Below are 14,412 nucleotides of genomic sequence, written 5' to 3'. Positions count from 1 at the left end.
TGTTGTTTATATATATATATATATATATTATTTCAAGTTAAAACATGAGTACAATTAAATAAATTTGTATAAGATGAACTTCTTGCAAGGGGAAATATTTTCATACCGAATACACACGCACTGCATGCCTAATAACGTCTTAATAATTTCCGTTATGAAGTTATTAGGGGTTATTGAATGATTATTGAGTTGTTATTTTGGGTTTATTTTAATGATGTTTATAAGTTATTATTGGGGTATCGTGGAATTAATGAATGAGCGAAAATATTTCCACACTTGCGAGCCGAATGTAAATTGTTGATGAACAAAGAGCCGTTTTGATAGCACTACGTCCGATTGCTACAAACCCCTGCCAGACTCCCATCTTCTGACATCTCCGTCCCCCTGCGCCGCCAACCACAATGTTAGAAACCAGGGAAGATAACAAACCCCTCACAGCCGGCAGCAACACTGTCGAAGACGCTGGAGAAACCCCTTCCATGTCGAAAAGCGCGATGAAGCGATTACTTAAGCAACAGCGGCTTCAGGCAAGGAAGGCTGAGCGGAAAGCAGCGGAGAAGGAGCGAAGGCGGCGAGATCTAGAGCGCCGCCGCCGCGAATGGGAGGAGAAGCTCACCAACAAAACGGAGGAGGAAAGGATGCGACTCGTGGAGTCGCGGAAGGAGACGAGGCGGGACCGAATGGAGAAGAGGACGGAGGAGCGCAGTAAGCGTGCTGAGAGGCTACGAAAGGCAGCTTTGGTTGGGCAAAAGGTCGTTCTTGATCTCGAGTTCTCCGATCTCATGAGCCCTAGCGAGATCCAGAGCCTTTCTCACCAGGTGATGTACCCTTCTTTCTTCTTCCCGTGCCCTGATATTTTGTTTTCGAGGTTAGGTTTAGTTTGAAAATTTTAATTTTGTTGCTATAGATTTATCATAGAAGATTAATGAATTATCTTTAAGCTTTAGAATACTTTCTTAGGGTGGTTAAACTTGTTCCAGTTCTTAGCTATACATTTATAACTATGACTTCATGAATCATAAATTTAATTACACAAACGATGTGCTCAACTGTAGGTGGAATGAAATGTATTAAATGTGAATGGACTAATACCAAGTGTGTTAAATGTTATGACCAAAATCTTAATGTTGTGACGTTCAAAGATATTTACTTATACACACTTATATTTAATTTATTCAACCGTGCAAAAGCAATCACAAAAGAGAAATTAAGGATGTGTTTGTTTCAGTGTTTAGAATTGAGGCCCCGTTTTGCGCAGCATTTCTTGCACGCCATGGTGCGAAAACACGAAGGGGTGAGTTTCAAAAGTGTCGCAGTGTGTAAACACGAAGGGGTGCGTTTGGAAAGTGTGTCGCGGCGTTGGTTCTAGCAAATTTTGATAAAATGCAGGTTTGACCCTGCGACCCGTGTTTTGTTTTTTCTTAATGTTCGGTTTTTTACCGCCCGACCCCGAGGTGTCTCGCTCTCCCCTCTCTTGTGAGCTTTTCGCTCTCGTGTCTCAATTTTGCCCTAAAGTTAACATCACGACTCTCCTCCTCCTCTCTGATTCGTGGTTGCGTTGACAAGGGTTTGTTTGTCTTCTCCTCTTCCTATTCCCGCAGTTCTTAGGCTTCATTTGGTTCTTTTGCTCTTCCCCGCCCATGATATTCTCTACCATCATCTATTTTGAAATTTTGATTTTACGATTATTTTAGCTTCTCTGAGCTCTATTCGGTTGATGATTTTCAGGTGGTTGTGCACTGGTGTTGGATTTTGAAAGTTCTGTATTTTCTTTATTGGTGGTTTTGTGATGGCTTGTTCTGTGAATTTGGTGAGAGCATTAATTGTGTTGTGATGTTGGTGGTTACAGTGATGATGAAGAAGATTTTCGGGTGGTTGTGCACTGGCGTTGGATTTTGCGGGGTCTCTAATTTTGGTTTTTACGACTTTCTTTAGTATTAATGTTGTGATGGGTTGTTCTGTGATTTTGGTGAAAGCATTATTTGTGTTATGATGTTGGTGGTTACTGTGATGATAAAGAAGATTTATTTCCCTTTACTGACCTTGTGTGATGGGTTGATCTAAAATTTTGTCCTGTGAAAGTAGTGGTTGGTCGAATATTTGTGCTGTGATGGTGGTGATTACTGTGATGTTGCACAATGATGTTGGTCATGGTTGTGTGGGGTTGTGTTGTGTGGTTGTGTGTTGTGTGGAGGTTGTGTAGTTGTGTTTGCTTGTGTTTTGGTTGTGGTTGTGCGTTGTGTGTGGTTGTGTGTGGTTGTGTGTTGTGTGGAGGTGTGGAGGTGTTGGTATGGAGGTGTGGAAGTGTTAGTGTGTGGTCGTGTTTGTGGAGGTGTTGAAGTGTTGGTGTATGGTTGTGTTTGTGGAAGTGTTCTTGGTGGCGTGTGGAAATGTGGAAATGTTGCTCTGTAGTTGTGTGTGGTTGTGTTGTGTGGAGGTGTTGGTGTGTGGTTGTGTTGGTGTAGAGGTGGCGGTGGTGTATGGCTGTGTGGAAGTTTTGGTGTGTTGCTGTGTTGTGTAGAGTTGTTGGTGTGTGGTTGTGTTGGTATGGAGGTGTTAGTCTGGAGGTGTTGGTGTGTGGTTATGATTTGTGCTAATTACTTTTCTGTCAAATATTTATGTTTAGTTTTTCTTATGCTAGTAACACAATATTTAAGACAAAAGAAGTCGGTTCATTAGCTATGTGGGATGAGGAAGTCAAACTCATATTTTACGACGAACTGAGAAATAGACCCACTGTCTATTTTAACTAGTAATGGTTGCAAAATATTATGAAAAAGTTCAAGGAAATGACGGTTAGAGAATACGATATGATGCGACTAAAAAATAAGTGGGATCAGTTGAAAAATAACTGAAAAATGTGCAAGGAATTAAAACGAAGATCCACGGGTTTGGGTTGGGATTTAATCAAACGAACTATTGATGCTTCGACGGTGGGCTGAGAGAATGGAGGTGAGAACACATCCATGTATGACTTTCTGTTCCTGGCTTTCTTTTCCTGAACTGTATGAGCATATCCACGTCCCCTTATATTGCAGGTAATGCCAGCCGTCAAGAAATTCAACTTCAGTGGTATTGACCCAGATCTGGAAGAAAAGTTGGATCATAAGTTTGATGGGGTCGTGGCAACGAGGACTAATGCTTGTACTTTTAGTGAACAAGGGCTTGCAGACATATCTGAGAACTTGGATGCCGAGCAAGCAACTGACTCCGGTGAAGGCCCAAGTCTAAACCAAAATGAAGTGGAGTTCACATGCAGGTTAAAGCGTCCAAGTGTAGACGTAAAGAAAAAAGAAGGGGCTACTTTCATCTGAAGTCAAATATCAAAACTGGTGGCTTCATGCACCAATGACCCCGGGACTTCACAAGCGACCTCCATCAAAGAAGTTATTCGAGTTCTGGAGGCAACTCTAGAAATTTATGAGGACATGTTGTTATATTTGAACTTCATGAAGTTGTTGGAAGACCCGACCCATAAAGAATTCTTCATGAAGAAGAGCCCTATCTGTAGGGTCAATTATTTATGTTTTTTTACGACAGCAGGGACTCTTGATTTTATTCAGTTGTTTTTACACTATTTGTATTTATTTTCCAATAAGCTCATCAGATTTTTTATTTGGATATTTTTCCTTTTCCTTGAAATATTGTTAATGCTATTTTGGATGTTTGTTTTTTCATCGTAGACTTTGTAATTCGTTATTTGAAGTTTACTAAAGTTGTTTGATTCACATGTCTTACATGAACAGAACACTTGTTTAACATGAATTCACGAAAAGAGAGACGCAAAAGGAGAATTGTGGCAGCAATATATTTGATGTAAGAGTACTACAACTTCTAGGTAGATGGTCTCCCTGCATAGCATCATCTTACATTGGTGATAAATGGGTTTGGGACCTACTTGAAGGACATCCTGCAAGACTCAGCAACATGTTTCGTATATAGATATTCTAGATGAATTACATGGGAATCATGAACTTCATGGGTCCTCTAGAATGACAATCAGAGATGTGTTAGCAATTACCCTCTACATTTTGTTACAAAATGAATCAATGAGAGGAGTGATTGATCGATTTCAACATTTATCAGAGAATCAGAAGATACTTTTCAATAGGATTGAAAGCTCCTATTAGTTTGTCATCAAAGATTATCATGCCATAAGATCCAACATTTGAGAGGGCTTTAATAAAGATTATCATGTCAGAGGATCCAACATTTGAGAAGACTTTATATGTCATTTTTTAAGTTAAATCTTTTTACTTATTATATTTAGAAGTCAAAATGAATAGTGCAAGTCACACAAGCTTATTTAATCTGTTAGAATTGTTTTGGTGTGATTGATGGAACACACATGGATACATGTGTTAAATAATGAAAAAGTCACATTCATTGGGGGTGTGAATCACCAACACAAAATGTGATGGTTATGTATGATTTCAACATGTGTTTTACTTTTATTATGACTGGTTGGGATGACAGTACACATGATAGCCGTATATTCTCTTTTGCCACAAGAAATCGAAAGCATAACTCTTCGCACCCACCTCTAGGTTTGTTCAACTATTTATCATATTTTGATATTTTCAAGCTTATTACTAATTATTATATTTGCAACAGAAAAATATTATTTGATCGACGCTGGATATCACAAAGGGGTATCTGAAATCATTTCCGGATACTAAATATCACATTCTTGACTTTGAAAGATCCAGTAATGTTGCTCAGGGTAGAAAAAAATGTTTAAGAAGAGACACTCGTCTTTACGCGGTGTAATTGAAAGAACATTTGGAGTGTGAGAGAAAAAAATGGATCATATGCCGATATATTCATTTTCGAAACAGGTGCGGATTGTAGTTGTCACAATGACTCTCCACAACTATATATGATGACATCATTCGCGCAATGACGTAGATTTCAACATGACTGATGATTATTTACACATATCGCCTCAAGCATTTGAATATCACATAGGACATTTTATACCACAGACAGAAATAGAATCGCATGAGGGTTGCTTTCAGGATGTCAAAGATGTTAGGAAAATGATTGAATTGAGATAGTGAATTACAGACGTCATTTTTGGATGTTGAATGGATCAGTTCATCATATTATTAATTGTAATGGTTGTTGAAGCGATTCATGGTTTATTGTATTTGTATTTTATGTAGTTTATGATTATTTTTGTTCCTTGTGTATTTTATATTGATTGTTTGAGTTTTTTATGTTGTTTGTAAGTGTTTTTTTTTTTCTTTTTTCATTTATTTCATTTTTTTTTGTAGGTTTTGGAGGTCTATGATGAGACGTTAGACCTTATGGGTTCTTATGGATGACTAGTTTATCGATATTGGTTGGTGTCACATGTGAAATCCTAATAAAGACAACCAAGTTCCTCTCTTTTTTTGACAATACAGTTTCTGAGGTTCTTCTGAATAGTCTTTATTGGTGATATGCATATGTAACACACACGAGCTTGGTATTACGTGGGTTAAAGGTAACCAAAAATTTTTCTTTTATAAGATCTGGTGCCTTCTTATAGTGACAGATTCGTTGGTTGATTTATTGAGTTCTCTGAGACCTCACAACTGCATAAAATTATATTTAATTATTTTTTTTAAGAATTTTTACTTGTGCTACATCTAATGGGATGTCCTTTAAAGCATTCATAAAAGATGAGTTCGAGGATTTCTAGTACCTCTCGGGGATTGTGTTGTCACTGTGTACTTCATTGTTCCCTGTTAACTTCACTTCAGTCATATAACTACAAGAGACAGTTCTACAGGTGTCTGCGGAGAATCACGGAGAACTGTGACCTCTTTCGTTGGGCAGACAGACTGATAAATTCCAATGTTTATAGTGATTAGAAATGGATAGTATTCCTAGAAAACGACGTAGCTTGTGACATACGTCGTCTGCATTTTAAAAATAATATTATCATATTATTAAAGGTTATTTTAGTTTTTTTTTTAATTTTAGTAATAATGATAATGCTAAGTGAGGTATATATCTTTTTTTTTGTAATATTTTGTAATGGATTTTTACTTGTAAAGTGTAAAATATGTTAGTATGACAATTATGTTGCAAACAATATTACTATACATGGGCAGAATGATCATTTGTCCAGGAACAGCTGCAACACAATTATTTTTAAATTGGAAAAAACAAACAGACCTTGAATTTAGAAACGAAACGTGGTTTATGGATGTTTGACACATGCATTCCACGGACCGTGTTCCAAACCGCGGTGGGTGAATTTTGTTTATTCAAGACCGCAAGCCCTAGTCTTCACCCCGTAGTTCGCTTCTTCATTTTCCTTACTTACCTCGACCCTGCCTCGCAAGATCGCCATTCTCTGTCGCCGAAGCAGCAGCAGCCCGCCTCGCCATTCTCTGTGGCTGAAGCAACAGCTGCAGCTAGCCTCTCCATTCTTAGTCGTTGACATCCCTCTGTTTACCAAAGGTATAAATAGATTTTCAAATATATTTATTATTTTTCTCCTCATCTTTTGTCTCCTTCAAGCGATTATTCCTCTTCTTTTGCCTCCTTCACACGGTGATGTACAACCTATAACATTTGGGATGGATCATATGTCGCTTCTCTGTATTTCTCTCATTTTTCTGTGGAGACTCGCATACTATCAGTGCTTTCTTAGTAGTGCAATTTCTAAAATCTAGCATTTTCTTATTCTATATTTTAATTTTGACTTTAATTTTGTATTCCTGCTTGTTTAGATAATACAGTTAAAATAGAGAATTACATACATTGAAATTACTTTTGAATTCTAGATAATATCTACTGAGGTGTATTACAGACATTAGTCTACATACAATACTTTTAAAATTATATTTTTCAAACATGTCAACTTTTTCAGAAGTACCATCTTTTGAACCGTAGATTTTTCACTGTAGCTTTTAATCTAAAATTTCGTACAGTCACAATCAAAACAAACACACTCTAAATTGTATGCTAAGGACCGTTTGACGTCTTGTTTTTTTTATTTTTTGTTTTTGTTTTTGTTTTGTTTTTTATTTTAAAAATATGTTTATTTAGCCCATTTTTTGCATGGTTCTATTTTATGTTTTAAAAAATAAGTTAGTTAATTTTTAAAAGCACGCTAAACTCCTAAATAAATTTTTTGAGTGTTTTTAAAAAAGTTAAATATTTTATAATAAATCAAATATGTTCTATTTTAAGTAAAAATAAAAAACAAGCCTACATAAAAAAAAGGAAATAAAAATCAAAAGTGACCCCGAACGGCTCCCAAGTGTTTAAACATGTGAGGGTATATTGAATGAATTTATCAATGTGAATTGATTAACTCTACTTCACTTAGCTAATGGAATTAATCCACTGTCACTAAGCTGCACGAGTTTCTAAGTATTGAAAGCAAAGATATGGTGAGATACAAAAATCAATGTTTAAGGCTTTGTTTGGCGCAACTGCAGCTTTTTAACTGCAGCTACACTGCCCCAAGAAGCTGTTGCGGGGAAGCTGGTTGTCTGTTTGTTGCAGCTGTGTGAAAACAGCTGTAAGGTAGTTGTTTCTGGAAAAATAACCATTATGCCCTTATTTAGTAAAGTTGTTTAAAACAGAACTATGACAGCGACATATTTGATAATTCAAAAACAGAAATTCATTTAAAAACATAACAAAAGTACGAATACACCACTCACTTAACAGTGAGTATCAAAAGTGCTAAGAAAGTTTGTCTTTTCACATGTATACTAATTTCATTTTCCAACATGAAGAAGAAAATTGTTACTAAAATCTTAAAAGTTTGCCTTTTTACAAAGAGAAGGTTGTTTCTCTTGAAGCTGCAATTTTCCCATCAAGCTGAATAACATCAATTCCAATGTATTTACACATCTAACACCAAAAACATACTACATTGAAAGCTTTGCTAATCACTCTACTTGGAAATTTAATTTTTTTCCCTGCTATATAACACTGAATAACCAGGAAAAAAAATCACAATCCACAAAGACTCGAGTTGAATATTATAAAGATAACTTGTGGAATAATTTTTGTGCAAAAAATAATTAATAAATAAGACTTATAACATAAAAAAAGCATCAAGTTGTTTGTTGATTTAAAAAAATGATTAACATGAGCCATGCAACAAGCATCAAGATCATGGCAGGGCTTCTCTCCAGGGCAACCACTCCACCCCACACCACAGAACTTTCAATATCAAATTCCAAAAGCTGAAACATTACAGGAAAATTGAAGAAGATTTTATCAGTCTTCTGAACATTTAAGCAAGATAGCTTAAATCCTATCAACTAGAACTTAGCTAAATTTTAATCCAACTGCTTGTATAAATCCTAATTCACTCGATATTGCTTAAATCCAATATTTGTTAAAGAGTTTCTCCTCTCATAACTCTTAAATTCATAAACAAACAGTCAAACAATTTTTTTAGAATTTAATCTTTATATCTAGATTTGTAAAATCTATTAAATCCTGCTTAGTTATACCCAGCTAGTTGCCAAACAACCCTTAAAAAAGGCGAAATTAGAAGCCCAAATAGAAGAAAAGAAAAAGAAAAAAACTCACTGTCACAATTCTCCCCGCGGCGCAATATCTACTGCAACTTCCCTGCAAATATGACAATATTCTATCACTATCACAAAAACTCACTGAAGCAGCGGGTAGGGGCAGGGGGCGAAGGAGCACAGGGGGAAGAACGAGCGAGGGGCCTTGATGCTTGATGCTTTACAATTTATAAAATAGAAGTATTCTTTGGGTCTTATAAATGTAAAACATATCTAAACTTGATGCTTTACCATTTAGCGATGGGGAAGTAGTGCAGGGGGCTTCACGATGATGCTTCGAGGGGCCTTGACGCTTCACGAGACGATCGAGAGCAGCGGACCAGCGAGGGTTGTGTGAGAGGAGGACGACCTTCGGAGAAGAAGAGGAAGGGGGAGAAGTTTGACGTCTGCGAGGACGAGAATCCGGGCCGGAATTTATTGGATGGGGGAACACGAAGAAGAGGGCACGGGGGTAAAAAGAAGGAAGACGAAGCTGGGACGCGAGTCTGTGGGAGCTTTCCGCGTTCGGGGAATATCAAGGCACGCCTCAGTGGAAACGCCGCGCCAAACGGCAGAAAAATGCGGCCTGGTGCCGTGCCGCAGTTCTGCCGCCGCCCCAAACAGAGCCTAAGGTAGGCACTTAGGTGCGAGTCTTAAACTTGAAGCACAATGCAAATGGAAATTTGCACAGAAGCACGTATCAATAATTTCATTATCCAATAAGTCAATTAAGCACAAGATCTTTAAATTAATTTTCTAACTAGATCAATTTCGCTCAAGTTTTGAAATAAATCATAAATTAGTAAACTGGAATAATTAACGCTAAAGTTTAGATGAAGTTAGATTCTATATTTATATGTGGTCCGTTTATCCTATCGGTCTACACCTATGCGTAGTTTCCTTCCAAGGACTACAATTCCCACTAACCAAGCCTGTCAACACAAGAAAAACATTTAGCTGCCGAGTGCAATCCAAATGCTTAACCTTAATTATAAAACAAATTAGTCTGAATATTATGTCATCTGTATTTAAATATTTCATGCATTTTAAAAGGCATCGTCGAGATGAGATTCTACCTTTTGAAGGAAGTGTGGTTCTGTGGTAGTTTCATTTTTGTAAGATTTACTTACACACCACTTAATTTCTACGCATTTAAATATCTAACACCTAAACTTTAATTTTTACATGTCACCTTTCCTATGTGTGAAAATGTGTATTTCACTTTTTAAAAGTTAAAATAGTTGTATTTTCTTATGTGATATGAAATATTTGGGTAGTATAAATGTAAAAAGTAAGTTTAGTTGTTAGATACGTAAATACATAAGAATTGGGTGGTATGTAACTTCCCGTTTATTTTTTTGTTTTTTCAGCTCGGAAGTAATGATTATTGCATTTCATCTAATGGTGCAGAGAATGGTCATTTTTACAGTTTATATTGTATCTCTTTTGTATAGATCTAATTTTTAAAAATACTTGCAAGGACATGTATGTTTGGGTTCACCTCTTTACTAGTGGTTAATCAGTGCTTACTTTTACGGAGGAGCGTTCGTGCTTGTCTTTTAGAAATTGTTACATAACATTTGAGATCTTGTTATATAGCAAGAAATTGAGTTATATCTAGGGGTGTGCATTAATTGGTTTAAACCAAAAAAAAAAATCGAACCAGGCTTTTTTGATTGATTTGGTTCAGTTGATGAAATCACAAATAGGTTTATGGTTCCAATTTAAGGGTTATTTGAATTTTGTTTTTTGCTCGGCTTGAAAAAAAAATAAAAAATTTGTTAAACCTAAAAACTGAATATATTACAGTTAAAGTATGAACCAATCTGTTAAATTCTTTTAGAATGTCAGGTCCCGTGTAGATCGTGAATTTATACATTCAGGGAGAGTCCTTGTGAGATGAGTAGAGGAGGTGAAGAGGGATAGAGTCGTAGGTCCTTCTTCCCCCTTCGTTTTGCCTCCTTTATATCTCTTGTAAGGTGTCTTTGCTCTCATAGGGATACAGAAAGAGAAAAGAATAAAAAAATGTTACATTATAGGCCATACTGTACGCAATTCACTGAAATTTGTTGTTGAAAAGATATCGCCATCGATGTCAGGCAGCTCATAAATGGGCATAGATGATGATGGGTCAAAGTCTCCTTTATGCTGCCATGCTGGCGACATCAAAGTATCAGTAAATGACCTTGATGGTGAAGCTTGAGAAGTGCAGATGAGCTCAACGAATAGGCTCGGCGAGTATGGGTGAGCTTGGCGGAAGAGCTCGATAGGTTCAGGCAAACTTGGCTGAGGAGCCTGCTAGTTCGCTAGATCTTCTGGAGAGATAGTTCTTGTGGTCATCTCACTTCAATGGATGCGGTCATTGAGTGTGATCAGTCTGAGAAGAGTAGACTTCAGGTTCATGATGAGAATGAGCAATCCAATAGGCCAAGAGGCTCACTTCACATATGGACTTCCTTGGTAGCTTGAAAAATTCACTTTTGAATGTACACAATCAATCTGAATTGACTGAATGCACACTAATGTATTAGAATTTCAAAATTCGGTTAAAACAAATCCTATCCAAATAAACCAAACTTTATTTTGATTTGGTTCGGTTTCATATCATGTTTTTGGTCGGTTCGGTTTTGTCTATTATTTGATTTGATATAATTGATTTCATAAAATTTTCAACCGATTTTACCAAATGATTGGCACAGCCCTAGTTATATATCCTTAGACATGATTGATAGGAGTCATATTTTCATCATTACTAATCGAAGTTACAGATTATGTATTGCTATGCAGTGAATGGGAAATGTGAACTTCCTGCACATCTCTGGTTGACAGGATGCAATGGTGAAATAGGAAACCAATTACAAAGGCTTCCTGGATATGATAAGTGGATTATTGAAAAGGAGAACAGGTCTTATATTGAAGCATTTCAAGATCATAAAGAGATGCTTGTTTATTTAACAGCTGATGCAGAGACCGCCCTTGAGGAGCTTGATTCAGACAGAATTTATATCATTGGTGGGCTGGTTGATCGGAACAGATGGAAAGGTGTCACGATGAAGAAAGCGAACGAACAAGGGATCCAATCGGCAAGGCTTCCCATTGGAAATTACGTGAAGTTAGCAAGTTCACAGGTTTTTTTTGATTTCTTTCCTCAACTGAAATAAATCTTTATTTACCTTTCGAAGTTTTCATTATCTTTTGATGAAATATTTTAATTAAATTTGTTCTCATGTTTTATTAAATGCATACTCTGTCTTCATGAATGACTCTAATTAATATTCCATGAACTGTTTTTCACACTTCTTTGTTCTCGAAATTTGCAAATAGGTTGTTTTTGTTTGGGTACTTCTTTTTCAGACATGTTAAACTATTGTTTATGAATTCGTTTCAAATTTTATTTACATTTCATTTGTGCCTTCATTTACCATCTCTTTGAGTCATGCCCTGTCTCCTATTTTAGATAAAAAACTTGACAGCATATTGTGCACTTGTCTGATGAAAATTTCCATCAGCAGTTTCATTCGCCCAATATGATCCTTCCAAAAAAATGCCACATTGATGAAATCTATTTATGAAACATGCTTAAGATACAGCATATAGATATGATATGGTATTGATAAGTAAATGACATTAATCTTAAAGAACAGATGATATAGATATTACTGGTCCCATGTTTGAATTTTTTCATTTCAAATTTTGTAAATTTATGTTGATGCACATTCGTTCATTTTTATGAATCTATGTATATCAATATTGGTTTGTATGCATGCAAACTTCGGCATCATAACAGTTGCTTCTTTTTTTTTTTTTCATTTAAAAGTTGAGTATGTTAGAATACATGGTATATGACCATAGGTTTTGTTTCCAGCTTGGTACTTGTCTTTTACATTCAATCAAATGCAGTAATATTTGATATTGCAAACATCTATCGTGTTAAGACTTAGTAGTGATATATATATGACTACTACAGGTTCTTACCGTTAATCAAGTCGTTGAGATACTGCTGAAGTTCGTAGAAACACGAGACTGGAAAAGTGCATTCTTTAGCGTGATTCCACAGAGGAAAAGAGGTGCTGTTGAAACTGAAGGTGTTGAGACTGTCAGTGCTGCAAAATTTGACGCAGAATGCAAAAATGGCTTATTAGAAGCTGATGCCGAGGAGGAAGTCGAAGAGGCATATAATAATAATGTTATCAGCACAAAAAAACAACGCTCTGAGCCTAAAAATGAAGAAGCTGGTGTAATATAAGCCACTGCAGGTTAGAGACGGTTGATGACAATGAAACCTTGTAATCTGATTCCATTACTTCAGAGATAATTTTAAACTAATGCAAGTCTGAGCAGTTAATTTTTCTGCCACAGTGTTGTGGTTGTACTATTTATAGGTAATTCTGGTGAAGAAAATTGATCTGGTCCTCATTTTAATGGAGGGAGAAGAATGTTATTGTATTGTGCAATTGCCATTCTAAGAATTTCTGACAGTTTGGCCTCGGTTGTGAGGTGTATTTTTTTTTAGAAAAAATTACATACGTACCACTCGATTCTTATGTATTACATATCCAACATTTCAATTTTTACATATATGCTGCTTCATCTATGCATGAAAGGTGTATTTTCACTTTTTAAGTTAAAATAGTGATATTTTTTATGTGATATGAGAACTTTGGATGGTACAAATGTAAAAAAGTAAAATTTAGATGTTACATATGTAAATACATACGAATTGCGTTTTGGTTTAACTTGACTATATTGGCTTAAATTCTTGGCCTCATAATGCTGCTGATGCTCTTATTTTAGGTCCTCATATCCACCAGCTCTTTACTCTGGAATGGTTCTCAAATCTTAACTTTGTATTTGGCAGCATAGAGATCGAGATTATTAGTTTGTTGTGCTAGCCAGATGAATAAGACACGTTATTATCATCTAGGGGAGGCTGGGAGTTGTAGGATAATTTATGTTGTTCTAATATATTTTTTAGTTGATGTGTCATGCTTTAAAATTATGGGAGAGGGTAATTGAACATAGTTTAAGACGTATTGTAAAGATTTCTCATGATCATTTTGGATTTATGTTGGGTGGAACTGCTATGGAAGCTATATATTTATTGAGAGGTTTGATGGAGAAGTTCAGAATAAGGATGATCGACATATGGTTTTTATTGATTTAGAGACAGCTTACGATAAGGTTCCAAGAGATATCCTTTGGTGAGTTCTAGAGAAAAAAAGGTATTGATATGGACTTATATTCAAGTCATTAAAGATATGCATATGGAGTTGTTATTTGTGTTTATGGGAGCATTGATATGGGCGCATTGATGAAATATTTTCCCATTTCAATTGGATTACATCAGGGATTAGATTTAAGGCCATATCATTTTGCTTTAGTTATGGATGCTCTTATTGGACATTTACAGAAAAATGTACCCTGGTGTATGTTTTTCCCTGTTGATATCATTTCATGGATAAAATTAGAGAAAAAGCTCGGGAAAAATTTGAATTATGTAGGTCTACATTGGAGTCTAAAGGTCTTCATTTGAGTAGAACTAAAACTGAATAAATGGAATGTAATTTTAGTAGTAGTAGCTCTAGTGACAGAGTTGTAATTATTGGTGATCAAATTATTAAAAGGTGTGAACACTTTAGATATCTCTGGTCTATTGTTCAAAGGATGTTATTAGTATAATTCAAGTTGGTTGGTTGAAGTTGAGGAATGCTTCAAGCCTATTGTATGATAGAAAAGTACTGCTTAGACTGAAAGGAAAATTTTATAAGATGGTGGTAAGACCTGCAATGCTCTATGGTGTTGAAGGTTGGCTTTTAAAAGAGAAGATAAAACTAAGTGAAGTGTTGTTGAGATGAGAATGACCAGATCGTTTCCTTATCTAATA

General features: G+C 35.9%; 1 protein-coding gene across 1 annotated transcript; it reads left to right on the top strand.

Moving 5' to 3' along the window:
* Window positions 1-264: 264 nt before the first annotated feature.
* On the top strand, window positions 265-13,083 carry LOC110026241 (tRNA (guanine(9)-N1)-methyltransferase-like). Its single transcript, XM_020727151.1, has 3 exons — window positions 265-818; window positions 11,297-11,656; window positions 12,496-13,083. Exons 1-3 carry the CDS (start codon window positions 402-404, stop codon window positions 12,772-12,774), a joined length of 1,056 nt encoding a protein of 351 aa, XP_020582810.1. The 5' UTR covers window positions 265-401; the 3' UTR covers window positions 12,775-13,083.
* Window positions 13,084-14,412: the final 1,329 nt, after the last annotated feature.

The sequence above is a fragment of the Phalaenopsis equestris genome, unplaced genomic scaffold, assembly GCF_001263595.1.
Source record: "Phalaenopsis equestris unplaced genomic scaffold, ASM126359v1 Scaffold000002, whole genome shotgun sequence".
NCBI lineage: Eukaryota > Viridiplantae > Streptophyta > Magnoliopsida > Asparagales > Orchidaceae > Phalaenopsis > Phalaenopsis equestris.
Note: the sequence above shows the minus strand (reverse complement) of the source record. Positions and strands in the feature narration are given on the sequence as shown.

What these genes read in the sequence shown, in the direction of transcription:
- LOC110026241 (XM_020727151.1), top strand. Translation starts at nt 402, where the DNA reads ATGTTAGAAACCAGGGAAGATAACAAACCCCTCACAGCCGGCAGCAAC. An exon ending in TCCAGAGCCTTTCTCACCAG is followed by an intron (nt 819 to 11,296) that starts GTGATGTACCCT and finishes TCGAAGTTACAG; the next exon opens with ATTATGTATTGCTATGCAGT. An exon ending in TGAAGTTAGCAAGTTCACAG is followed by an intron (nt 11,657 to 12,495) that starts GTTTTTTTTGAT and finishes TGACTACTACAG; the next exon opens with GTTCTTACCGTTAATCAAGT.